This window comes from Hippoglossus stenolepis, chromosome 15, assembly GCF_022539355.2.
Source record: "Hippoglossus stenolepis isolate QCI-W04-F060 chromosome 15, HSTE1.2, whole genome shotgun sequence".
In the NCBI taxonomy this organism is placed as follows: Eukaryota; Metazoa; Chordata; class Actinopteri; order Pleuronectiformes; family Pleuronectidae; genus Hippoglossus; species Hippoglossus stenolepis.
This window is the reverse complement of record NC_061497.1, coordinates 23,303,361-23,329,275: the sequence shown is the minus strand read 5'-3', so window position 1 is coordinate 23,329,275 and position 25,915 is coordinate 23,303,361. Positions and strand designations below refer to the sequence as shown.

Below are 25,915 nucleotides of genomic sequence, written 5' to 3'. Positions count from 1 at the left end.
GTTTCCTCCCTGTTCCTCTTCGCCTTCAGCTCTCACGCTGCTGTTTTCATATTTTAAAAGAAGAAACACATGGATGTGTCTCAGAAAAATAATCAGGTTTAAGAATATTTTTGCATTATTACTGAAACAGGTCGGGAGAATGTGACGAGACGACTCCGGATTTCTCTTTCATTCCAGTGTTTGTTGAATTTTCGATTTGGGAGAAATGTTTAGTAGTAGTTTATAGAGTAACACTAAAATGTAAATTTTATTTTAACACATACCAAGAGAAAACTGAGCAGCTTTATCTCTGGATGCTGCTTTTACGACGGAAAATATTTGGCAAACTTTCATTTCCATGGGATAAAAATGTTGGAATCCATCTGCTTGGTCCTTTATCTGCAGCGTTTATTGTCCTTAAAGGTCAACTCGCTAGAAATGATTATTACCCTTCATCTTAGGAGGAATTCACGGTCCCCAAAGTACCAGCACATCAAGGCTGCTGTTTGCTGGGAGGCTGGCGACGGTATTAAAGGAGGAAATGAGCGGAGTGGACAGGCTGGCTGTGTTTATTGGACAGAGAGCAAAGCTTGAGGAAGGAGCTGAGTATATTTGTCCGATAGGAAATCTGCACACCAGTGGTTGAAGAAGCATCAGAACGAGACAGACGGACAAACAGTGGCAGAGTGTGAGCGAGAGGCCGACAAACAGAGCAGGATCAAAGTCTCAGGGTGGGAAACACTGATGTTTTTATGTGTGTGGTCATAACTCTGAAAATGGAGATGGACGGCTGGATGCGGATCAACTTTCAGAGAACAGACAGCAGAGAGAACCAGAGCTGGAAGTGAGGCAGAGACACTCTCTGTCGTTCCTAATGGAGACGGATGAAGACGTTCACATGCAGCTCAAGGTCGGTCAGCGTGGGAGGTGACACTCGGAGTCTCGTTAGGGCCGGTACCACTGAGCTGAAAGCAGGAGACGCTCTCAGTGTGACTGAGAACATGTTGTTTAAGTGCAGAGCTACAACACGACACTGGGAGAGGAGCACATGTGTAGTGATGCTCGTATGTCTCACATCACTGTGAGGGATGGAGACAGTGGTCAGAGCAGCAACACCAGCAGGTAGCTGCGACATGTAGCATCGTGACGGTGAGACCGCTCATTTAAATGCTTCCTATCCCTGAAAAATGATTCCAACAATATTTTATTGTTAGGATGTGTCGAGGTTGGTTTCTTCAAGGTGAAGAAAACACACTAACATGCAATATTAATATCACAACTGCAGTGTGATGACGTTTATTGTCTTGGTGTGGGGAGAAGGTCGCTGAAATCCTGAGGGAACAAGATACTGTTTATGTTATAAAAACTAAAAATGTACTTATTTAGTCGTATTCACCCCTCAGAGGACAATGCCATCGTGTCCGACCTGCGTCTGATCTCGAGCACCACATGGATCTTCGTCTTCTTGTAAAGTTCTTAACTTGAAGTCGCTGTATATTTTCCTGAGGATCAATTAAATGCAGCTCCACAAAAACATTGTGTGAGACGACCCGACGAACGTTTGGTGCCGATGTAAGTTTCTGTCGAACAGTTCAGGTGTTTTGTTGGAAAGTACGAGATCGTCTCTCCTGCACCTGAAGTTTCTGTCTCGATATCATCAGTGTTTCTTCATCTCTGTCTCTGTGAAGAAGTGACACTTTACACCAGTTCACCTTGACAAGCAAGCAGAACCAGTTTGTCACTGATGTTTCTAGTTCTGGGTTTTCGGGGAACGTTGGTGTATGAATCCGAGCTGGTGAGTCAGACTTGTTTTGAGTGATCTCCTCTGCACAGTCATGAAAGTCTAATCACTGGGAGTAAGCGATGCATACTGAATTCTACTTACTGAACAGTACAGGCCAGTATTATGTAGTATTTACATATTTATGCCTTGTGCCGTATAAACATCTTGAACACAACACAAGCGTGTGAGTGTCTAACTGGCTCGAAGCGATAAAAGGAGAATAATGGACTTCACCCAGTTTGGATCATGCAGCCACAAACAAGAATGATAATGTTGCTCCGTGTTTTCATGATGTGTGAAGACTGTTTTCTTTAAAGTTTACAAATCAACATAGAAGGCGAGAATATTTAATCGTTGTTTTTCTGTCTTGTAACCAAGTCGCCATAAAGTCTGCTGTTGCATGTTTAAGGTTTCAGTCCTCGTTAATCTGCCGACCTTCAAACCTTCACTGTCAGGGGTCGTGAGTCCAATTCTGACTGATCATAATGTGACGATCAGTAGTTATCATCTCACATCCACAGGTAACACCCACAATCCAGTTATAACTACTCTGGTCCCGTCTCTGGTGTCGGTCCCAGGACGACAGATCTCTGAAGGATCCGGTATTTCCTTGTTGGAGCGTCACAGAGGTTCCAGGAGTCGCCGGTCGCCAACAACCGACCGTCCGCACTGACTCTTGTTTGTGTTTTTTGTGGAGAGACTTTCGACTCTGTGTGTAAAAAGGCTGAAGCCGGCTCGAGGCAGAACGTAAGATGGAGTCGTGGCCCAGATGTCGTCTGTCTACACCCAAAATATGGAGTAATTCATCAGACCACAGCCGATGGGTCTGGATTGGTTAATCACTAAACTCTGGAGAAGCAGTGAACAGTGAAATACAGGACGAAACTGAAAATCTGTTTCCATTCTGTTGGTGCATCGTTTGGGAGAGAACGTGAATTTAAAGCCACCGGCTGAGCCTTTGATGCACAAACTAAAGGAAACATAAAACAGAGGAAATGGTGACATCACTGCAGAGACGAGCACAGCACCAACTGCTCGAGGGTCCGAACTGACTTCAGAGAGCGACAGAAGCCAACAGGAGGTCGGAGGAAGGCTGAAAATGGGCACAGCAGACTTTAAACTGGGATGATGGGGCCTATCGACTGTCCCGCAGGTGGGATTTGGGCCCAGTCGGGCTTCAGGGCAGCAACAGACGTCACCCAGAGAAAAGTAGAGGTATCACAGACACTGCCAGGTGGTCCTGCACCTCAGGAACGGAGCAGAGCTGCAGCCACAGCGTTCAGTGCAAATACAGAGAGAATAAGGAGTGAATAAAATGCAGAGGAGAAGATTTACAGAGGGCACTGGTCCAGGAACAGCTCTGGGAACGTAACAGGCTAATCCGTCCTTCTCGGCCAGTTACACCACGAGTCTGAGGGAATACTGATGGTGCATAATTAATTCATACACAAAGACAGCGGGCTCCATTATAGTCAACACAGAAGGATCCCTGCACGGAGAAATGTTTGATTTGGCCGGAACACGGCACCAAACACACGTGTGTTCATTACAAAGTCCAGCTGGAAGAGTTCGGTTCATTAACTGAATAAATGAATGAATTCAAGTGACAAATCTGATTCCAGTCTGTGGCTTTCAGAGCTTTCCAGGGTTGAATCTGGCAACGGACAACAACCGGTTCTGTCCAAATAAGTTCATTCATTTACCACAACAACAAAGAGAATTATAAATACATCAAATAAAATGAAACAAATAAGAAAAGAGCCAAAAAATGACTGAACTACAGTGATTAGCATGGATGAATAATTGACTTCCAAGGAGTCCCGGCTACAATAAGATAAAATAATGTATCAATCAATCAAACAATCAATCAAAATGTTCTTTCTACTGCCCATATATATATTACCCAAACACAATTTGCATCATGCAGAATTTGTCATGTGCCGATGGACAATGTCCACAAACACACAAACACACACAGTTGTGTCTCCGTCACTTCGGAGCACTTTACATTGACTTACATTCATTTCCTGTGTGAATCTAAAAGCTTTAAAACAACCCCCCAACTTAAAAGTTCATGATTTACACTTTGGGGACTTGACGTCCTTAAGGAGATGAAGAGAAAGTCCCCAAAACGTGACTGTGTGAACCAGAGACTGAAAATAAAGATGGACGACGCTTCTCCACTTCCTGTAATAATGAACAGGTGAAGCCATCTTTTGGCGTCTCAGCCTGTTTTCATATCAACAAATAACCAATTAAACCCAAACTGATCAGAAACATGAACATTTGAACAAACATCAGTATGATAAGAACTTCCTGAAATGACAGAAAACATCTTTGACAAACATTTAGTTAACAGATACTTTTAGATTTTAGTTTGGTCCATGTCCCATCTGCTAACATGGAGGAGGAGGGGATTATGACCCCCCCCCCGACACACACACACACACATAAGAAAAACATTAAAGTTCCTCCTGTAAGTTCTATAAATGTTTAAAACGTCCTCACTTCCATTCAACTCTTGTCAAAACAAGTCTCTAAAATGAAAAGGCCTCCTGTGACGTGAGGAGAAGTCAGAGCTTTAGAATCCATCAGCGTTCGGCGGGTGTCCGTCAGACCAGCGGCGGCGTCGCTGAAGCTGCGGCTCCGTCGTGACCCTCAACAAACAAATCAAACAATCTCACCACTCGGCTCCGTCTGTCGCTTCCAATCCGTCAATCACACACTTCACTCTGAGAGGATTCTCCCCTGTCGCACGGATTCCAGACTTCTTTTACAGCAGCAGCTCCAGAATAGATATGAAGAGAAAACCAGTTTGTCCTCCTGTGTTTACTCGCGAGCTCGCTGAGCTGAAGCTGAACAATTACAGCCGATAGAAAGTTAGACGACCCAGCTTCACTTCCACTTTCCTCTCAGAAAACCTGCCTGAGATGAATCCGCTCAGTCTGTAGTCGGGGAAACGATCGTTTCTCTGGTGAAGTGTAACCTCTTGACCTTTGGGGACATGAAGAACAGGAGCTTTCACACATCGATGGTGTGGACGGACTGTTCCTCCGGCCACTGTAAAGACAGTAAGAAAGGGCAGCGACTGAGTTTCATTACGTGAGGATCCTGGTTTTCTAAAATGTCTGTTCTGTTACTGATTAAATGCTTTTTCCTCCTCTGTGTTTGATGAAGTGTTAGATTTATGGTCTGTTTGACTCTAAATGATCATAATTCACTAAATGAACATCAGCTGTTTGAAGAAGACTTGAAACTAGAGACTGAGACAGAAACTCCTGAATGTTTACTGACGTTATAAAGTGAGAAGTAGAGTCACTTTCTAGAGACTTCTATAGAAACATCTAACAATATATATTAATACAATATGAAATATTTAATGTCTCTTGAGGTAGAAGCTGGAAATGAAAGGATTTCAAACTATATGTATTCATCGACAGAGTTGAGCAAAGGGCCGAGTCACATCTGAACCTGAACCCGCTACAGAGGAACACGTTTCACAACATTAGAACATATTATCATGAATATCCAAACATAACATAAGTCATTATTTAGTTCATCTGTCTGTTTCTTCTGTCTCGGACACAGAAGGAACATTAGGTTGTTCTTCGTACTTTACTCTGAGGTCATGTGAGCGGAGCCTCGCTCGGTTTCACTCGCTCAGCTCGGGGGTGACAGTTCATGTATTAGTTTTTCCTTTTCATTTCAGATAAATCAAACTTTGTGAAAGTAATTTTCCCAAAGTCTGACTGTCACTTACAGAGAAGGGACCGCTGACCCCCTCGTCTCGACCTCAGACGGCTCCGTGATTCATTACTGTTTCAGGCGCCGGCTGATTCGACCTCTTTCCTGCGACCTCTGACTCGCACAACGAACAAATCCTGATTTCTAAACCAGTCAAGCATCAGACTAATCTCTGCGAATGCTGGACTTTGACAGGCATGCATATACAGAGCAGGAATAATGATTGTGGGTTAACTGAAGATTAGCTGCATTGTTCAACAGAGTGGACTTGAACCCGGGTTGTGTCGCACTCTCCGACTCGCTGCTAATCCTGAGAGAGAGAGAGAGAGAGAGCAGCTCCCTCCATCTGCACCAGCCCGAGTTGTGACAATTCAATCTGTTCTGCGTCTCCCTGCATGAATTATGGATAAACCCTGCAACTTCTGATTGTGTTGGGGATTTACACTTTATAACTCCTCACTGTGGACGTGACAGAGGCTGGAATGAAAAGAGAAATCAAGGTAATTCACGGAGCATAAAGCAGATGAAATGCCAGTATTATTATCATCTGATGGCAGCCGCGCCGATGGACTCTTCTGTGCTGAAAGCCATTAGCAGAGCTCATTCAGAGAGGGCCAGGCCCTGACACCCCCAATAAGCAATTACTGGAGCGTCATTCTGTCTCAGTGAACCGAGCTGGAAAATCTGCTCCTCCAGGTCAAATAAACAGGAAGATGTCACCAAAGACTCTTTAGCTGGCGAAGCAAACACGGGAGAAATACATGCGAGAGCAAAGTTTGCAGAGAACATCTTAATGCACAGCAGTAAAGTTTAACTATGGGGGGGGGCCTTTCTGTGCGGACAGACACACAGACTGAGGTTAATCTCTCTTATTAACTGTATCTGTCCTGAGATCCGGCCGAACACCCAGGATGCACCTTGCCTCTCGCCTCCAGCTCCGATACAGATTACCAACCTTAGCTTTAAACTATGTCTCAAATGATGTATAGTACTAATTAAGACATATATAATTCAATATCTAAATATAGATAGTGGTGAACTTTGCAATAATTTTGTAATTCGCAAAAAACAGATGATTTGTCTTTCTGCAATGTGGAGCCATGGAAACTATCAGTATCAGCACTGAAGAAGCAAAACATAACTTAAATGAAAGAAACCACTGTGGATGTTACTGCTCCAGTCTACTGGTTAAACTGGTGTGTTATGCTCCAGAAGAGTTGGACAAAACTATGGTCTACTGAGAAAAAAGTTCCAATGCTGAGATGCCAAGTTGTGCAGATTAAAACACATAGAGTGAAACAAATTATAGAGTTTTAATCTTTTTTAACGACTCTCATAACCACTATGAATTCTTGTGTTAGGTTATATTCTGTTATTTATACAGAAGAAAGGATGAACTGAGAGACACCAGATTTAAAGCGAGATCATTCGGGGGAAAGAATACTTTCTTTATTTAGCAGAAACCATCCAGTTCTCGGCTGTAATAATATTTAACATCCAGATTCTCCAGTCAAGCACCAGTGTTAATTAAGTGAGAAGAGAAGAGCATGGTGACAATACGCTGTATAATCAAGTCATTATATGTATTTCCTCTGTTTGCCAGTGTAGCCTCGAGGAAAAGCTGCAGAAGTGAGACAACGAGGACGGGAGGCAGCGAGTGAGACGAGGACGGGAGGCAGCGAGTGAGACGAGGACGTGACGCAGACTGAAAAGTAACGTGAACAGAGAAAGACACAACGACGTGAACTAAACCCGCAAAGATGAAAAGCAACATTTTAACTGCAAAGGTCAAAGCTGTAAAAGTGCTGATTGGATTCATTTGTCTCAACTGCTGCACAATAATGTAAAAAATCACGATGTCCTTCTTTAAATCTAATTTAAAGCCTCTTCATTTTGATTTGCACACCTCTTGGACATTAATGGACGGTTCAGAAATAGGACAAAGACAGTTTGAGGTCATTAATAATAAAAGTCCTGAGATCATCAGAAATACAAGTGTCTCAGCAGAAAGTTCTACTTGACTACTTAACCAGAAGAATCAGAGCTTGAAGCATCTCAGTCTGATCATTTCTGGAGCTGATGGACAAAGGACAGAAGCTCAGATATCGTGTGGCCATCACATATCATTTCACATCATCTATTTTAGAGTCTGAATATTGACTCACGAAGTTTCATTTCATATAAACATTGAGACCAGATCCTCTCTATTATCCCGCCAGGTCTCAGTTTAAAATGAAAAACTGCATCAAGCTGCTGTCGAGGAAATCAGAAAACAATAGGAGTGTCAGTGCTTTACCCTTCAAAACAAAAGCATGGAGAGATGGAGAGGAGAGGGGGCAGGAGCTGCACGAGAAGAACATTGTTGACTGAAGAGTTAAAACTGTGAAACAGTTCAAGAGACTTCCAGGTGTCAGAGTCTCTTATGGCCAACGTGATGAAACGTGCACAAACAGAAAGACGACAACAGAAGAACACGATTAACAAATATCATAATGAAGAAAAAATTAAATATGAGCTTTGCAGAGTCTGACACAGTGTGAAATCCTGTTGGTGACTTCCTACAGTGTAATTCAGCACAGGTACACAGTATGAGGCATTTTAAATGATAAGTTCTCATTCATAATTCACTAAATATGAAATTATATTTTACTTTTAAAGATTTAAGAAGATGTATGTCCCCTCTCGAACACTGAGATCTTCTGCAGCAAGTCTGTTAGATCTTCCCAACAACAGCTGGAAGAAAAGGGAGATGCAGCTTTTGTAAATTTCGCTCCAAACTTGTGAAACAAAGTGTTGTTAGATATCAGAGAAGAAAGTTCAGTGAATATCTTTGAAACTAAACATTTCTCTTTGCTTCAGCTTCAGTCACCAGATCGTACACTGACTCCTGCGCTCGGATATTTCTTACCACTTACCACTCTAGAGGTTTCTCTCTTATTGTGGGAACAGTTGGTTTCTCTCTAATGTTTTAGGTCTTTCCCCTATATATAAAGAGCTTTAAGATAATATATATAATGATCTGGCGCTATACAAATAAAATTGAATTGAATTATTCTCTCTCTCTTCCTCTCCAAACTACCCTGTGAGTCCATGTAGTCTTATTTTGAAAGTCCTGCCCGGACGTCGTGTATGATTGTATGTTTCCTGCAGCTTGAACGCAGCCTCCTCCTCCTCCTCCTCCTCCTCCTCCTCCTCCTCCATGTCTACAAGTGGAAGTTGTCTGGACTCGGACTCGTCAGTCTCCTCCGCTGCTGCTGCTGCTCCTGTCGCTGCTCCCTCCCTTGGACATGAGGCGGAAGGAGAAGCGGCTGCTGCAGTTCGCCGGGCTGCTGCTGGCGGCTCTGCTCTTCCTCCCGAACGTGGGGCTGTGGTCTCTGTACCGGGACCGGGTGTCGGACAACTCCCCGGACACGGTGGACGCTCCGGGCGGATTCCCCCCCGTGCAGGTGAGAGGAGCTCGGTTCTGATCCGGTTTCCTGTGACCTTCAGCGGGTCTGGAGAGAAACGCAGATTCTCCAGGTTTCTTCCTCATTGGCTCATTAGTCGATTCCTGCTTAATTCTCCATCACATGGAACAAGGAGCTCATGGATGTGACTGCTCCTGGGTCAGTGTTCACACGGAGACAGTGGCAGAGCGGGTGTGTGAGTTTGATTCCTCCACACACCCACTGTATGTACTGTACAGTTCAGCACCACGGAGAGCTCCTCTGTCCGCTGCTCGGGTTCAGCACCATGGAGAGCGACAGCGCTGCCTTTACAAACCTGCAGGAAGAAGTGAAGAAATATAGATATAGATATAAAGATAGAAATATAGATATAGATATAAAGATAGAAATATAGATATAGATATAGATATAAAGATAGAAATATAGATATAGATATAGATATAGATATAGATATAGATATAGATATAGATATAGATATATAGATAGATATAGATAAAGATGTAGATATATAGATAGAGATAGAGACAGAGACAGAGATATAGATTCAGATACAGAGATAGATATAGAGATATAGATAGATATAGATTTAGATAAAGATGTAGATATATAGATATAGATATAGATATAGAGTAGAGATAGAGATAGAGATAGAGATATAAAGATAGATAGATAGATGTAGATATAGATATAGATATAGAGATAGATATAGATATATAGATATAGATATAGATATAGATATAGAGCTAGATATATAGATAGATATATAGATAGATGGATAGATAGATAGATATATAGATAGATTGTATACATTGATTTTTCTTGGGTGTTGTGTATTTGTAGATTCTTCTTTATAGTAAGAAAACGCAGACGCTCTCATTTAGTGGCCCTGGTTTAATTGATGTTACAGCCCTGATTTGAGGCTGTTGCCATGGGGAACAACTGAGGCTGCCACTGTTCTTTTTGCATTACTGGTAAATGTGGATAAATTCATCATGTGTATGTATGAAAGGTCAAGAATAACGAGAAACAGCGACTGCAGGTTATCGTGGAAGAAAGAAAGTGATGTTAAACTTATTTTGTTTGACACACGGAGCCAATTTTCACACTGAAGCAGCTTCTATCAGCAAATATCTTGTTCCTATAATTCATTTATTATATTGTATGTTAATTAACTGACCATAAGTGACCTTACGGCGATGCCACATAAAGAAAAATGGCTTTTACAAATAGTCAGTCTGCATGTTAATCATTTGCTTTGAACACAAGTCACATCCACAGGAGGAGTGATGTCTGTTCATACTGTACCTGTGAGACTAAACACCACTGAACTGCAAATCTGATTCGCCACCGGAGCGTGAAACAGCCACTTTTCCACTTTAAATGAGCGACGACAAATGATAAAGGTTTCAATTAGTCTGAGGGATTAAATACAGATTCAGCTGCCTGAGGTCAAAATACCAATATTTCAAAGGAAGGTGATTTAGCACAAATTCATGAATATGTGTTGTTGTTCAAATCCTCATCCACCGGCACAAATAGGTCAAATCTTTCCTGTTATGATTTTCCTCTGACTGACTGAATCTAACTTTACCAAATGGTGCAAAGGGTTTTTCTGACCAGTATTTATTCTTCTCAGATTAACTGCATCGGAAATTGTTGATCAATTCTGATGCAACAACTTCTAAAACCAGAAAATCTGAGTTTTTAGATGGAAACATCGACTCTGTCAGAAATTCACCTATTTCTGTTTGTTTGTCGAGAGGAACATGATTCTTTGTGCTTCTCTGAAAATCAGTAAAACGTACGATTCATCTCTGTCGCCCAAAGATCCCTTTGTGGTATTGATTGTTGTTTTTTCTAGAAAATTTGAATAAATCGCTGCTGTGTAGTGACTTGCAGTTGGACTTCGATGCAGAGCAAATTTCATTTGATAATATCCTGAGAGAATATTTTGCATATGTTTCCTTGAAAATATTAACAACAACATAATGGCTGATTGCATAATGTATCTTCAGTACAGAGTTGGTTTGGAGCAGAGTTTTTATGCTCAGGTTTCTGAGTGAGGTCGGATTTATTCAGTTTAAATTGTGGTTTCAAGTGATTCCTGAAGTGATGATTGTTGACGATAGGTTTAAACAGATGATGGATCAGGGTCGGTCTGACAAAGGTTATGTGCAGATGTAGAAAGTCCACAGATGGAAGAGGCCGATGCAGGCGGAGAAGTCGACAAAATGTCAAACCTTATTCAGACGAAACCGTGACCTTTAACCTCACCCTGCATTTCAGGTTAACCGGAGCTCAGCCGTAGCTGTGACACCTGATTTGTAGCTTCTGCAGTACAGACGCCTGCTGTGATCACTGACACAGACGGTTTCATGGCCTGGACACTGATAATTACACCCAGGTGGCATTTTATTGTGACAGTTGTATTTTCATTGAGGGATGATTTGAAGCCGTCTTTCTGAGAGGAGTGATCACAGCGGCCGTTTCTACAAAACGTCCAAAAATCAACGGTGGAGTGAAGAATTAAATCAACATCACTGCAGAGTGGGCGTGTGTTGATGTGTAAACACTGAATGGAGTCGTCTCTTGTTTTCATCCCAGCATGTGCAGTTAAAGGTAGTGGTGACCTATAGATGCATGATTTAAGGTTGGTTGTGTGAAAGAAGATATTGTACTTGATCATTTTAAGCATTGAATTACATTTAACAGCAGGTTTCGTCTGAGAATTACACGTCTATGTTGGGTTGTGTTTTATATATTGAACGTTTTAGAATCACCTGAACACTGTAACGATGTTGTAAAGTTGAAACTGGGTCCTGAAGGGTCTCTCCGGGTGAGACGCCTCCGACGGGTCGTCAGACGTCTAATAAAACACAGGACAGGTTTCTCTACGCTGCTGGAATCTGTGAGCGTTCATCTTCGGTTCTTCTTCTTTCTCGTAAACTTTTATTAGCGAAAGACAAACGGAGAAAAGGACGACGAAGGAACAAGAAAGCAACAATATTTGTGACTCTGTGTTTGAGTGCTCTCTGTGGGCTGTAATAGCTTCTCTGAAGTAGATCAAAATCAATACCCTAATCCTATTCAGCCTTTTCCCACATACGTCTTGTTCAGACATTTGTAGCAGATATTTTCTGCCCCTTGTTGGTTCCTGTCTTTTCCACTTGTAGGAGACACAGTGCTTAAACCGTCAGAATAAGATCAGAGCGGATTAAATACCAACAGGACGAGCTGCAGTCTCATTTATACACAATCTCTCCAACTGATGTTTTAGATAAAATAGAATTTGAGTGAATAACATATTGTTTTGGGGATTTATTTATTTACCCCGGGAGGAGGAGGAGACTTTTCTCAAGCAGCTTCCGTGTTTACACTCGTTTCTTTGCAGATTTCTGTAGATCTTTGCTCTTTGGAGCAGCGGTTAGCAGCTCTTTCTTCTGAGGACTGGTTATAGATCCGTTCACTGCTTTAGAACAGTCGGCAGTATTGGTTTTACTGTCTCGTCAGATCACACCGATCGATAAACAACATGTTGAAAGGATGAGGTTCATCGGAAGAATGGATCCTCTGAGGGCAAAGATGGGGGGGACGAATAATTAGATGAATGAAAAGCACCACATGTTTGATCCCGGTGAACTTGGAAATCTCACGCCTCGGTCACTAATGTGAGACCAGGTGTTTTTGAATGTCTGTGGCTGCAATTTAAATTTTCATGGTTTGGGGACCGACAGAGATGAGCAGCTGCACTTTGTGTTTCCTGAGCGACTCGGGGCTGAGTCTCCATTTCACTATTAGAGCATAAATGTTTCATATTTCCAAACTTTGCAGGACGAAAAAGTGAAGAAGCAAAATGCTGCTCCTCTTTATTTAAAAATAAAATAGTCTTTATGTCCCCCCTGGCAGTGTGTGTGCAGCAGTGTGTGTGTGTGTGCAGCAGTGTGTTGTGTGCAGGAGTGTGTGTGTGTGCAGCAGTGTGTGTGTGTGTGTGTGTGTGTGTGTGTGTGTGTGTGTGCAGCAGTGTGTGTGCAGCAGTGTGTGTGTGCAGCAGTGTGTGTGTGCAGCAGTGTGTGTGCAGTGTGTGTGTGTGCAGCAGCAGCAGTGTGTGTGCAGCAGTGTGTGTGTGCAGCAGTGTGTGTGTGCAGCAGTGTGTGTGTGTGTGTGTGTGTGTGTGTGTGTGTGTGTGTGTGTGTGTGTGTGTGTGTGTGTGTGTGTGTGTGTGTGTGTGTGTGTGTGTGTGTGTGTGTGTGTGTGTGCAGTGTGGCTAAACGCCTTTCACACTGACAGTTCTTTGTGTTAAATCAATCGATCTGCTCCTCTTAACCATATTGAGAATTGATCGCTGGTGGAGGGAAGGAGCCACCTGTCTCACACTGCACGTCGGGGGTCTGGTTATCGACGGGCACATGGACAGTAATGGAGGGAAGCTGGGAGGAGGAGGAGGCGGTGAAAGCCACGTTCCGCCCGCGTCGAACGTAAACCAGGTTCAAGTCCCTCGTCTGCAGCTTCTGCTTTTCAGACTCACACGGAGGGAGAGAGAGACTCACACGGAGGGAGAGAGAGACTCACACGGAGGGAGAGAGACTCACACGGAGGAGAGAGAGAGATTCACACGGAGGGAGAGAGAGAGATTCACACAGAGGGAGAGAGAGACTCACACGGAGGGAGAGAGAGATTCACACAGAGGAGAGAGACACACGGAGGAGAGACTCACACGGAGGGAGAGAGAGACTCACACAGAGGGGAGAGAGACTCACGAGGGAGAGAGAGACTCACACGGAGGGAGAGAGAGACTCACACGGAGGGAGAGAGAGACTCACACGGAGGGAGAGAGAGACTCAACAGGAGAGAGAGACTCACGGAGGGAGAGAGAGAGACTCACACGGAGGAGAGAGAGACTCACACGGAGGGAGAGAGAGACTCACACGGGGGGAGAGAGAGACCCAGGAGGGAGAGAGACTCACACGGAGGGAGAGAGAGACTCACACGGAGGGAGAGAGAGACTCAAACAGAGAGAGAGAGACTCACACGGAGGGAGAGAGAGACTCACACGGAGGAGAGAGACTCACACGGAGGAGAGAGAGACTCACACGGAGGAGAGAGAGACTCACACGGGGGGAGAGAGAGACTCACACGGAGGGAGAGAGAGACTCACACAGAGGGAGAGAGAGACTCACACGGAGGGAGAGAGAGACTCACACGGAGGGAGAGAGAGACTCACACGGAGGGAGAGAGAGACTCAAACAGGGAGAGAGAGAGGACCACAGAGCTGCCGGTCATGTGATCAAGAGCTTCATCTGTAGCTCTGAAACAAACACACAAATACAGTTTGTGGTCACAACGACAGGATCTGTGTTTTTACTCAGATGTGACTCTGTCTGTCCAGAGTGTCCATGTTTCCAATAGAATAATCCACTTTATTCTAAGGGTGGCACAGTGGTACAGCGGTCAGCGCTGTCTGCCCACAGCTAGAAGGTTCCCAGTGTGTTCTGCGTCTCTGAGTCTCTGTCCCTGCGTTTCACTGGCGACATGATTTCATATCGGGCCTCGCTCTCGCTCTGACTGGCTCATGCTCCCCTGTGAGAGGTAATGGATGGATGTTTATTTTTAAGATCTTCACAAAAGAAAGTGCTTCAGGACCAAACGATGTGAAATCAATCACCCGGGTAGTTTTCTCCAAGGAGCGTTTTCTGAACTTCCGCCTCCTTCATTTAATTTTAGACGAATAGGATCCATGGTTAAGGTTATAAAAACATTGTTGTCATGGTTATAAGAAACCAGGAGACATTATCTGAGTCATCGGCTTTGACTCAACCAGTATCCTGACTTCCTTTCTGTTTCTTTACAACCTCTGCTGTTCACACTGGACGGAAATTAAACGCACAAATTGCAGGAGGAAACCTTTCAGGAAAAAGTGAACATGAGTTTTTAAACACTGTTGATTTTCTGGTCTCTCTGTGACAATGAGTTTCATCTAATTAACCGTCATAGGTCGCAAGAGTGAAACTAAATTAGCTTCAATTAATGAGGAAAATGAATATTCTCAATAATCTGTAATGAAGATCCTGCAGTAATTACAAGCGATGACTCAAGGTCTCAGTCTTTTAGTAAATATCTGTTTAACGGGTCGTTTGATGTCTGAAACGTCTCCGAAGTGAAAATCATCGTTCGCACCTCATGGCAAAGCTTTTATTTTGTGTTCTCCACAGTCGACCTACTGAGGCTGATCCTTCGGTCATAAAAAATAAACTAATAGAAGTTACACAGTGATTTACAAATGATTGTCCTTAAATAAAAAACAGCCTATTTGGCTAATCAGCCTTTTTTCACCGGAGCAGATCAGAAAACATTAACTTTGAACAGTCGCACTTCTGTGAGGTCGACGCCTCCAAGCGTGAAACACATGAACCACAGAAGATAATGAAGCAGGTGAGGTGCCAGCAAACAGCAGCTGATATACATGTTCACATATAATGATGATTATAGGTCAGAACCAGAATCAACCACAGAAAACCTTTCAAACAACAAGACAAAATAAAATCAAAGTTAAAATCCCAGGCTGAGACACAGTAAAACCAGCAGACACCAAACTGGAAACCTCTCCCTCTGATCCTGGCACAGGAGATTTCTAAGGATTCTCAGCTCAGGTGAATCTCATGGAAGGTCTGAAGGTCTGGATCAGAGCCGAGCTGCAGCAGAACCAGGAGAGAGGAAACCGGGACAAAGCAGAGACACATCAACACCTTGTAACACTCAGAGGAATCCTTCTGCTGATGAAGCTCAGGTGTTACGGCTGAAAACTCCTGAACAAGAGACTGGATTTTGTTCAGCTCAACCTAAAGTCAAGGTTAAACACACGCAGGATCGTACTCCATGCTTCTGAAAATAGATCTATTGTAATATTCAATATTATACAAAAGTTTTCCCCGTGCAGTGGGAACTGGCAGCAGCCTCGTCTCAGAGTTTTTTATTGTCTTAAAGTATTTTTAGCATCGTCTCAGGAACAGTGGGACCGAACTTCATCTGAACACAGTTGAAGATGAAGTTGTTTCCTGTGCAAGTGGCACAATGTAGAACGAAGCGAGAACCCGTTCTGATCTGGACGTCTTCGACTTGTCTCCACCTCAGCGTGTCTCCACCTCAGCGTGTCTCGGAGACGCCCGTCTGCTCGGCTCTGCCTTCAGCTGGGACGGGACAGGAAGCTACAACTCAGCACTTAATGTCCACGGAGCAGCCTTCCTTCACCGCGGTGTGTCCTCTCCTCCAGACGTGATGATAATAAGAAGCTTATTTGAACAGCTCAGGGGGGGGGGTTGAACCGGAGCCAGCGGAGGCTGCGATTCCAGCAGTTTCAACACAACTATAAATTCCCACAGAAACGTGCAGCAGGTCCACCACACCAGGGTGATGTCCCACTATGTCTCACTTCCTGTTGGCAAGTGGGACATTAGATTCTGCATGTGCAAGATTCCTTAAAGGTTCATTCACCCAAATTACAAATATCTATTTTCTTATTTACCCCAGTTTGCATCTGGATATTCTCTTCTTGTTCTGGGCTTTGAGATGTTTCTCGATAAGGTGCAGGGTGTGTACAGATATAGAATAACCTCAATTCAATGGAGGTGAATTTATTGTAAGGCTGATTACATTGCATCTTAAAATCTCTGTGTGTTTTTTCTCCAAAACAACATCCTGGTTCCTCTGGGTAATACAACTGAATGTTAATAAGTCCCAGGAGTTTTCATAAAGGGAATATTTCTTATTATAGTAAACATGATAGCTATTTACACAAAAGCAGGACGATGCCAGAATCAGGACGTGGGAGTTTCTTTGCTCCATCACGTCTCGTCAGGATCGATTCATGTCGCTTAATTTGCACGTTTGCATCTCGGCTCCGTCCTCTCATCAAAGAGAACTGACATTTCCTGTATCTGCACCTGCAACTTTGACATTTGAGCAAAGCAGCATCGAGTCTGATCCCTGTGCTTCATGGTGATTACGGTGGGAGCCATAAATCAGGTGTAAATATCGATTTATTTACTGAACCAGCTTTTTAAAAACAAAACTCTGCTCAGCGGTTGTGTTTGCATGTGCATCAAAGTGTTGAGCATCGGTAATATGGGTTTAAAAGCCATATCTGCATGTTTCCTGCTGTATCCATCAATTTATATCCCTCGGCTGCTGGGGAGTCTCTGTAGTCGGCTGCAAGCGGCTGATAGCAGGATTGCTTTTAGCTGGAGGTGTGTTTGTGTACCGCTGTGCTGTTTGCCCTCCTCCCTGTGTGTTAGTGAAGGTCTTTTCTTTTTATTTGTGTACACACACACACAGGCGTGAGTGCATCTGTCCTGCCGGTGTGTTCCTCTTAGTGTTAGTTTGTTTACAGTGTGTGAACGTACACAAACCCTGGAAGCTACAAAAGAGACGTAAAGTGCTGCAGAGAGCTTGAAAATAAGCTGACACACTCGAACTACACCTGAACATATCGCTCAAACACATTTTCACTCGTCAGCTGCCGCATCAGCCTCCAGTCCTCCGGCTGCAGGGTTTGCACTCGACTCTGGAAGCTGGCAGCAGAGCTTCTTCTTCTCTTTGAGCCACTGGAGAACCAGTGAGGTCGGTGAAGGATGCAGGCAGAGGAGGCCTGGCTCCCAGTCAGCGGTCCAGCTCGTCCCAGAGGTTTGAGGTCAGGGCTCCGGGAAGCAACTTCTCCCAAACCAAACTTTGAAAACAATGTCATTACTTGAGGCAAATGGTCATGAACTGTATTTATATGGATTCTTATTGACCACTCCAAGTTCTTTACAGTACAAGTTGCATTCACCCACTCATGCACCCACTCATGCACACACTCATGCAGCTCTTCTACCCGTCAGGGGAAATGTGGAGTTCAGCATCTTGCTCAAAGACACGGGAGGATTCAGGGCTTGAACCAGCAACCTTCTGGTCTGTGGATAACTCTCTCTACTTTTTTATGGACCTGGTTTTGTGCATTGGGACATTTTCATGTTGAACGAATATTCCACCAAAGTTTTACCACATAGTTCTAAATTCTAAAATAGCACTTTATTCTCCGACTAAAACATTATGTGATATTATTTATTTGTGTGTGTCCCTTGTTTTTGTGTGTTTTATTAATCCACAAATTCCACCTGGAAACAGAACCTTGCCCTATTTTATTAAGCTTTATTTACAATAATGAAATCATTAATTAAACAGTTAAAACCCTTACGATCATATTTACTGAGCCATTTACTCATCACATAAATTTATATGTAAAATTCTTCAACACAGCATTTTTTTCACCTTCTTGTCTGTGTAGATATTTGACAGTTTTCCCACAAACTAAACAATAACTAGAAAGTGTGAATAAGGTCAGTGTGTTGAAAGTAAATGTCGGAACAATGTTCCTCTCACTTGCTGAGGAGTCAAATGATTTATAAATGACGCGATGAGAAAAGGTGGAGCTGGATTCAGCAGCTTCAAAAGCAGCAGCTGCACTTTGAGCCTCTCGTGACTTCTCATGTCTCTCAGCGCAGTTAGAGGAGAGAACAATCTAAAAACACATTCAATCAGAATCCATCCCATAATGTTTTCATGTGTCTGTCCTCCTCCGTCTTTTGATTCAACAGTTCAAATCAAAAAGGTGCGAGAGTCTGGATTCATGTTCTCTGTCTGTTTCTTGAAAACAGCAGGTGGTCTCCACTTCCTCCAAGCAGTCACATCAAAAGCCATCGATATCGGGGGCAGTAAGTCGGATCCTTCAGGAGGCAGAAGACTCCACGAGTCCTCTCTCTGCTCCTCGCTCTGCTCCTCTCTCTGCTCCTCGCTCTGCCCCTCGCTCTGCTCCTCTCTCTGCTCCTCTCTCTGCACTCTCCCTCTCAGCAGGACTCTGGATAATGACTCCTTTTGGGAGATAATGGTCTGTGCCGTGGCCTCGCTCGGCTCCTGGGGTTTAGAGTGCCTCTCTGCTCCTCTCTCTGCTCCTCTCTCTGCTGGGGCCCTCGCCTGGAGATCCTGCTCCTCCAGCTCGTGTCTGGCTTGGGGGGGATTAACATGAATATCACAACAGAGCAGCTCAGCACATGCTGCACATGCTGAGGAGCAGCTTCCTCGACCCGGAAACAGACACTTTCTCAGTTTTTTGGATTGTGTGTCTCATGACTTCAGAGCGATGAGCTGATCTGTGTCTGCTGGCTGGTTACAGGTGAATAATCTGCTGCCACAGCGTCAAAGGTGGATGTGTCGGGACTTTCTACAAAACTATCAAGCTGATAACACTCGTGTCACATGGGAACGGACAACAAAGGATTTATCAATCTTCTAATTCCAGAAATGTCTGAGGGACACATATCTCGTGAACCGTTCATGTTATCAGCTTCACACTTGTTGTATTTATTCTTAACGACCAGAGGAAGTGCAGAGTTAAATTCTGTGTGATTTGGACATTTGGTACGTTCAATGTTAATACAATTTGAATAAACAGGCTTAAGGGATCGTCTGCAGACCGAGATGTTGTCTTGTCTTGTGTTTTACGTCCTTGGGAAAACAACTTCTGTGATCAGCAACTGGGCGACAATTTGATACATTTTAATTTCCCCATATTGGACACGTTGGATCTCTGTCATGGGAACAACATTCATAGAATCACTTCCTCTTTCGCAATTTGCCTACAAAGTAAAAGCACAACATTGGGCTAGTTGCTGTGATGTCTTATATTTTAAGCTGAGTTACAGAGCTTTCATTTTGAAAAGTTGTAAACCTGAGAATGTGTCGATTGATTAACAGACCTCTGAAGACGTGTTGTGTCTTTACTCACCGCGAGTCAATCACTGCAGGTCACTTTTACAGCTTCAATAGAAAAGTGCACCGAGCGTTGACACACGCAAACAGACTGAGAACAGCCTCCGTCTGCGCTCGTCTTTCTCGACCTCTGCAGCAGGAGTCAGGCAGTGCTCAGGAAAGCTTAGTGCTGTTGGAAGCGGGAGCAGGAGGTTGGTGAGCCTCCGGTACAGATTGACTCGTGTGTGAAGTGGCTGGAGATGGAGGAGGAGGAGCAGAGGCTGAGGTAGAACAGGAAAGGTAATTGTGTCTCAGGGGTTCGGAGGTGGATCTCTCTGTGATCTGAGAGAACAGGAAGGGGAAGAAAAGAAGAAAGAGGAGAAAAGCTTCCTCTCCTCACTCCCAGCTCCTGTCGCCTCTCAGCAGGAGGAGAGGAAACAGAAAAGGGAAGTATTGGTCTGATTCATCCTCCTCAGAGAATGAATGGGGAGCTGTGTTCTCATCGCTGATACCAGCTGTTCTCTGTGCTCCTCTTTGTTCTGCACAACAGATCTGAGAGCAGCTGGAAATGACCAAAGTGTTAGAAAGAGGAAAGTGAGAATGTCGAGTTCAACAAGTCTCACTGCTGATGTTGAAAACAACCAAATTAACTCCTGAACTCCTGAAGATCTGAAAGTCGATCTGGATTTTAATCTTCAAGGTGATCAGAAGTGTTTTGGCCTCATATTCCTGAGTGAGCTTTAAACCAGGAAACCAGTCCACCCAGCTGGAGATCAGCTGGTGAGTGGGTTCCTCTGAACCTTGTGTGGACATGAAACCTCTAATTCCTGCTCTTTGCTGCTGAAACTCACAACTGAGGCGATTAAGACAGATTTCCACCTTCCGTTGTCTTTATAGCTCTGACATTAAGCTGAACGTGATCTGTTGCCAAATACGATGATTGATTTGTTTGTATTTACTTGAATGAAGGAGATTTTATTGCCTCTAGCTTTAAACTTGTTCTCAGCACAGATAGATTTCACTCTATGAGACGGTAGCGATTTGGAGAAAGAGTAAATCTTAGTGTCGTCTGTGGAGCTGAGATAATCAACATTATTGTCAGACTTACTGTCTCTGATCTTTAATCAATCAGATCGATAACAGTTCCTTCTTCACATTTCAAGGTCACGTCGAGCTAATTCCCCCACAGAGAGATTTCCAAGTTAGACGTTTGAATCTAATCTCAGAGTATCACCAATGTCATCATATTTCATCACGTGTCGATAATGAATATCGACCAAATGTGACGTGAATCCATCCAATTACTCAACCTGATTATATGAAATAATAACTTTGCATTAGTCTGGAAGTAAAACAACTGAATACAAACAATGTGCAGTGTTGCATGGTTTTATTTAATTTAGCCAAGAAACACCTGATAAGCTTTTACAGTAAATCATCGACTTGGCAGTTTGGTTATTCTCTTCTCATGTCGCTGTAATACATAGAAATATGGTAAATAATAAACTGAGGATGATAAAACGATGCAGTGATATTTATTCAGTGACGACGTGCAACAAGAAGCATTCGGAGGAGAAACGTGACTTTCTAAAACTCTTGGGTCTAACTCGTCTGCAAAGTTTTTCATTGCTCTTTAATGGAAAGTTCAGGAGCAGCAGGTGAGACCTGGGAGGTCGCGGCTGCTTTGTTCTGGGTTCGCTGTCGTTCTCAGGAGAAACGTTTCCTCCCGTCCCACAATGCAATTCAAGGAAGAATAGAGCCACTGCCACACAACATGATGAGGGAACGCTTTGCTGAAAAGGTGATGCCTCAGAGGTTAGCATGACATTTTCACCCACTGCGCTCTTTATGTCATTGTTGGGTGTTTTTTGGCGTCGACGACCTTTTCAAGCTGCGACATGTTGGAACTCGTGTGTTTCAGGAACTCGTGTGAGATGGAGCCAAATGGTTTGTAGATATTTAAAGAATAAAAAGGACAAAGCTGTAAGGAGGAGGGTGGATTTTCTATTTTCCTTCTCCACTGATAACAGAACACATCTGCTCATCGCTCTTCTTTGTAATGTTCCACAATGGGTCTTTTATCAGAGTGAATGAAAAGCAGCTTTTTTCTTTTCTCTGCCGTCAGTTTTTCTGCTGAAAAAGCTGAAACCGTTGTTGCCTGATGTTATCAGCAGTCGCTGGCCACAGCTAATTAAACAAATGAAGCCAATTAAGCCATTTAACCGATGGCTGCGCACGTGATGGTGGAAAGACTGCGGTGTCAGGAAAAAAGCAACAGTCCTGAACAATTAGAGGTTTGTGGTCGAGGACAGAAATAAAGTCTGCGTTGTTCTTGCATCTCAGTGGAGGAGTGAGGCTCTTTAACCTGAGACTCCACGTGATGATGGAGTTAGCTAACGAGCTGCTCCTCGGCTTTGGAATCAGTTACTACATTATAACAACTAGTTAGAGTTTGAAGTTCCCATCAAATAAGAAACACAGGTATAAATACATCTCTTTCACTATTATTCTTGTAATTTCCCCTTTTTAAATATAATTTTAACAAAATGGTATGACCCACAGAAATGAGCAGTCCCAAGCTCTAAAGCCTCCCATGTAAAGCTACAGTTGCTAAGCTAAGATTAGCTATGTTGGCTAAGTCTGGCTTTTAGGCGTCTGTCTAAATGAATGAGAACTGGGAGCTGCAGCTTCTCTTTCACTGGTTTCCAGGACATGAAACTGGATGTTGTCAGATGTGATTGAACATTGTTTGCGCTGCAGGATTTGAACCAGCAGCTGCAGCATTAGAGTCTGAAGTGAACTCACCGTGGGTCTCTTTGCATTCAGAGCTGCTCAGTCTTCACTTCTGCTGTTGGAACTAAATTCACTGAGCCACATGAGGATCGAACCCACATCCTCCATGAAACACCTGGTTACTTGGCCGGAGACGCCGGAGCTTCATGTCTCCGTCCTCACGTCTTTCATCAGGTCAAAATTCACCAAAGACTAAACCGACAAACTCAGAACTTCAGAGAAACTTCCTGAAAGATTTGGTCGGACTCCTCTGAGCGGTACTTTGAGTCGGACTTCAAAAATCCCTCAGCCTCATAAAAACTGAAGCACGGAACTTCAAGCAGCTTCTAAAATACTGTTTTTTCCTCGACTCTGTCTTCAGGGTTTTGTCCAAAGCAGAAGTTGGGACGACCTTTGGAAGTTAATGTAGGTTAAATGAAACATTCAGACATTTAGAGGTTAACACTGAACAACTCGTTGAACTTTGGAGTCCGACACTGAGAGGAAAGAGTCAAAGGCTGCCCCCCCCCTCCTCCTGACTTCCAGAAGTGATCGTAGGACTTTGTCCAGTGAAGAAGAGGAAGTCCACACACACACTGCACAGAACTCGTATGTTTATCCCCGCCCAGCGACACAGACCCTTTAGCAAACATTAGATGAACAGACCATTAGAAGGAAGCATGAAAGTTGATTAGTGATTCATTTACTCGTCCTCTGTCTCTCGCTCAGTTTGCTCCACGAAGTATGAATTTCCATATTTGTCACTCGTCAGACGCGGAGCTCTGTAATTAATGATTGCACAGTTGATGGAGATACAAACAGGAGCATCACGGCTGCTGGTGCAGCTCCCGTGATGCTCCTGCTCGTCTGTGCTGCACCTTGAATATTGATTCAGTCCAGAAGGGCCCGGGGCAGAAATGTATTTGTGGCAGCGTGAAGCCTCGTCTCTGTTATGATGGCCATTAGGAAGGAGCCCGCAGCGGGGGGGGCAGAGAAACTACCACAACCAGCAGAATGAAAATGACTGGTTTTATTTTTCCTTTTGTAAAACGAGATCACCACTTACATTAGCTTTTCCTGAGATGGGACGCTGCAGGTCCACAGCTGTGCAGATTCACCCCTTCATCTGAAACCCTGCACCTCCTGCCTGGCAGTGGAATTGGATCTTTTTCCAGATGCAGCAGGAGGAGACGGGGTCGGTTCCCCTCAGGGTCTGTGTTCATCCAGGCAGCCGCAGGTGAAGCTTGACTGTGTGTTTGGAATGAAAGTGTTTAAATGAACTCTCCACTAATAGTGAGATCAAATATCCTGAATATTAACGTGACATCGACGCAGCTCTTATCATCAAACTCTTGAAATCCTCGTCTGCGTCTCAGCTTTTCCATCCTGAGATATTTGTTTTGTTTGTTTGTATCCGATGAATATCAGACTTTTGATGAAAATGATGTAGCGATAATTATTGGCATTGTTTTATTAATCTGTACCGACTTTAATAATTAGGAAATGATCTACGTGTTGGACACTGTCGTTGATGTTGTTCCCAGAAACAATAGATTTTCCCCCATGAGCTTCTCTTCTGGTGCGGGTCTGCACAGTTTCCATCCAAGTGCAGTAACACGATTGGGTTTGTACGCTTCCAGTTGGGATGTTATAAACCAGACGAGTCCTGGAACGTGTGTCGTCCAAACCTCGTCTTGGGTTTGACAGACTTTATGGACACTTGGTCCTCAGCTGTGATGCAGAACGACAGCAAATCGAAAAGTGAATTGAGTTGAACTCAAACGATCTGGATGAGAATGAACGTGCATCTACGGAAAGTTCCACTAGAATTGATTACGGAAGCTTTTCTGGGAGTTAATTCCCGTGTGTGTGTGTGTGTGTGTGTGTGTGTGCGTGTGTGTGCATGTGTGTGCATGTGTGTGTGTGTGTGCGCGTGCGTGCGTGTGCATGTGGGAGGGGGTTGGAAACAGAGGAGAAATATTTTCAGTTTTCGTCTCCTCCTCATTCTGCTTCATCTCAACGTTTCTCACCCACTTCTTTTTCCATTTTGATCATTTATACTTCTCTGTCATCCACACACACACACACACACACACACACACACACACACACACACACACACACACACACACACACACACACACACACACACACACACACACACACACACACACACACACACACACACACATACACACAAACAAAATAATACCATATACAAAAATAACATCTTGGCAAAGTCCCAGTGAAATACTCGCAGCGGCTCGTGATGTAAAAGTTTCTCTTTCTCCTTGTCTTGCTCTTCCAGGTCTTGTTAGAGCAGCAGCCCTGGTGGAGTATCATGGTGATGTGCGCTGAAAATTTAATCAAACGAAATGGTGCGGCGCAGTGTCGCCTCCTTTATTCCGAGACACTGAGGGAATCTCATTGCACGTCAGGTACGACCACGACGCACTGAGAGGAAATGGGAATCTGTAAAAGAGGAGACTGGAGTTTTACTGGAATAAAATAAAGATAACGTAAAAGAGAAAATGGTTCAATCTCAAACTGCATCTTGTTAGAAAGTAAAAGTAAAGTTAGCTGACGCGACCTCAGCCTCCTCCTCGTTCATCTGAGCTGTGCAGCATCGAATCAGTGGCTGTTTCCCTTCAGTGGCCTCGTCATGCTAATCAGTCAGAATTGACCTCGTCACCGACACCGTCAATCTGAGTAATTAGAAGCTGATTATTACTGAGAGAATTGGTGCTGAACAATCGAGACGATCAATGACAGATGAACGGGTGTTGAAGTGTGCTGTGTTGTTTCCAAAGACACACAGGCACACACAGTTTTTTGCGTGTAATTAAATTTCCATTGGATTAAAGGAATAGTTCATCCAGAAATGAAAGTTCACCCATTACCTACTCACCACTCTGCCGATGTTTCTTCTGTTGTTTTATTACGTCTGAAGCTAAGTCACTAATATCTTCAGTTGAATCGGCTGCAGCACTGTTTACGCCTGAAACTGCAAAAGTGTTCTGTGGACTCATAAACTCATAATAAGACGCTTAAACGACCAAAACATCTTCTCACTTTTTACCTTTACTTGGTAAATGTGGAGTTGGTGGGTGTTTTGGCCTGTATACTGCAGCCAGCCAGCAGGGGGCGATCCAGATGTTTTACCTTTTTGGACCGGTCATGTTCTCCATCTTTATCCGCAGCCTACATCATAATGACCTGCTGGTATGAAACGTGTGTGGATTTGTCGTGCACTAACTCTGCCTCCCGTTAGCATCAGTGTGCAGCACGCGGTGAAAGTGCAGTTTGATATCGACACAGTGTTCCTGCTCTTGTTTTTGTTCGTCGCCCGATCGGCTCGGCCGTCTCCGAAATGTCAAGCAGACTGAGAGCAAACAGAACAGCTGCTGCAGGC

The 25,915-nt window shown here is 43.8% G+C and overlaps 1 protein-coding gene across 1 annotated transcript in view; it reads left to right on the top strand.

The window, feature by feature from the left end:
* Window positions 1-8,716: 8,716 nt before the first annotated feature.
* LOC118121717 (polypeptide N-acetylgalactosaminyltransferase 10) overlaps window positions 8,717-25,915 on the top strand; it is a 49,722-nt gene continuing 32,523 nt past the window's right edge. The window contains 1 exon segment of the mRNA XM_035177784.2: window positions 8,717-8,952. Within this exon segment, the coding sequence (XP_035033675.2) occupies window positions 8,794-8,952 (159 nt within the window). The 5' untranslated portion in view covers window positions 8,717-8,793.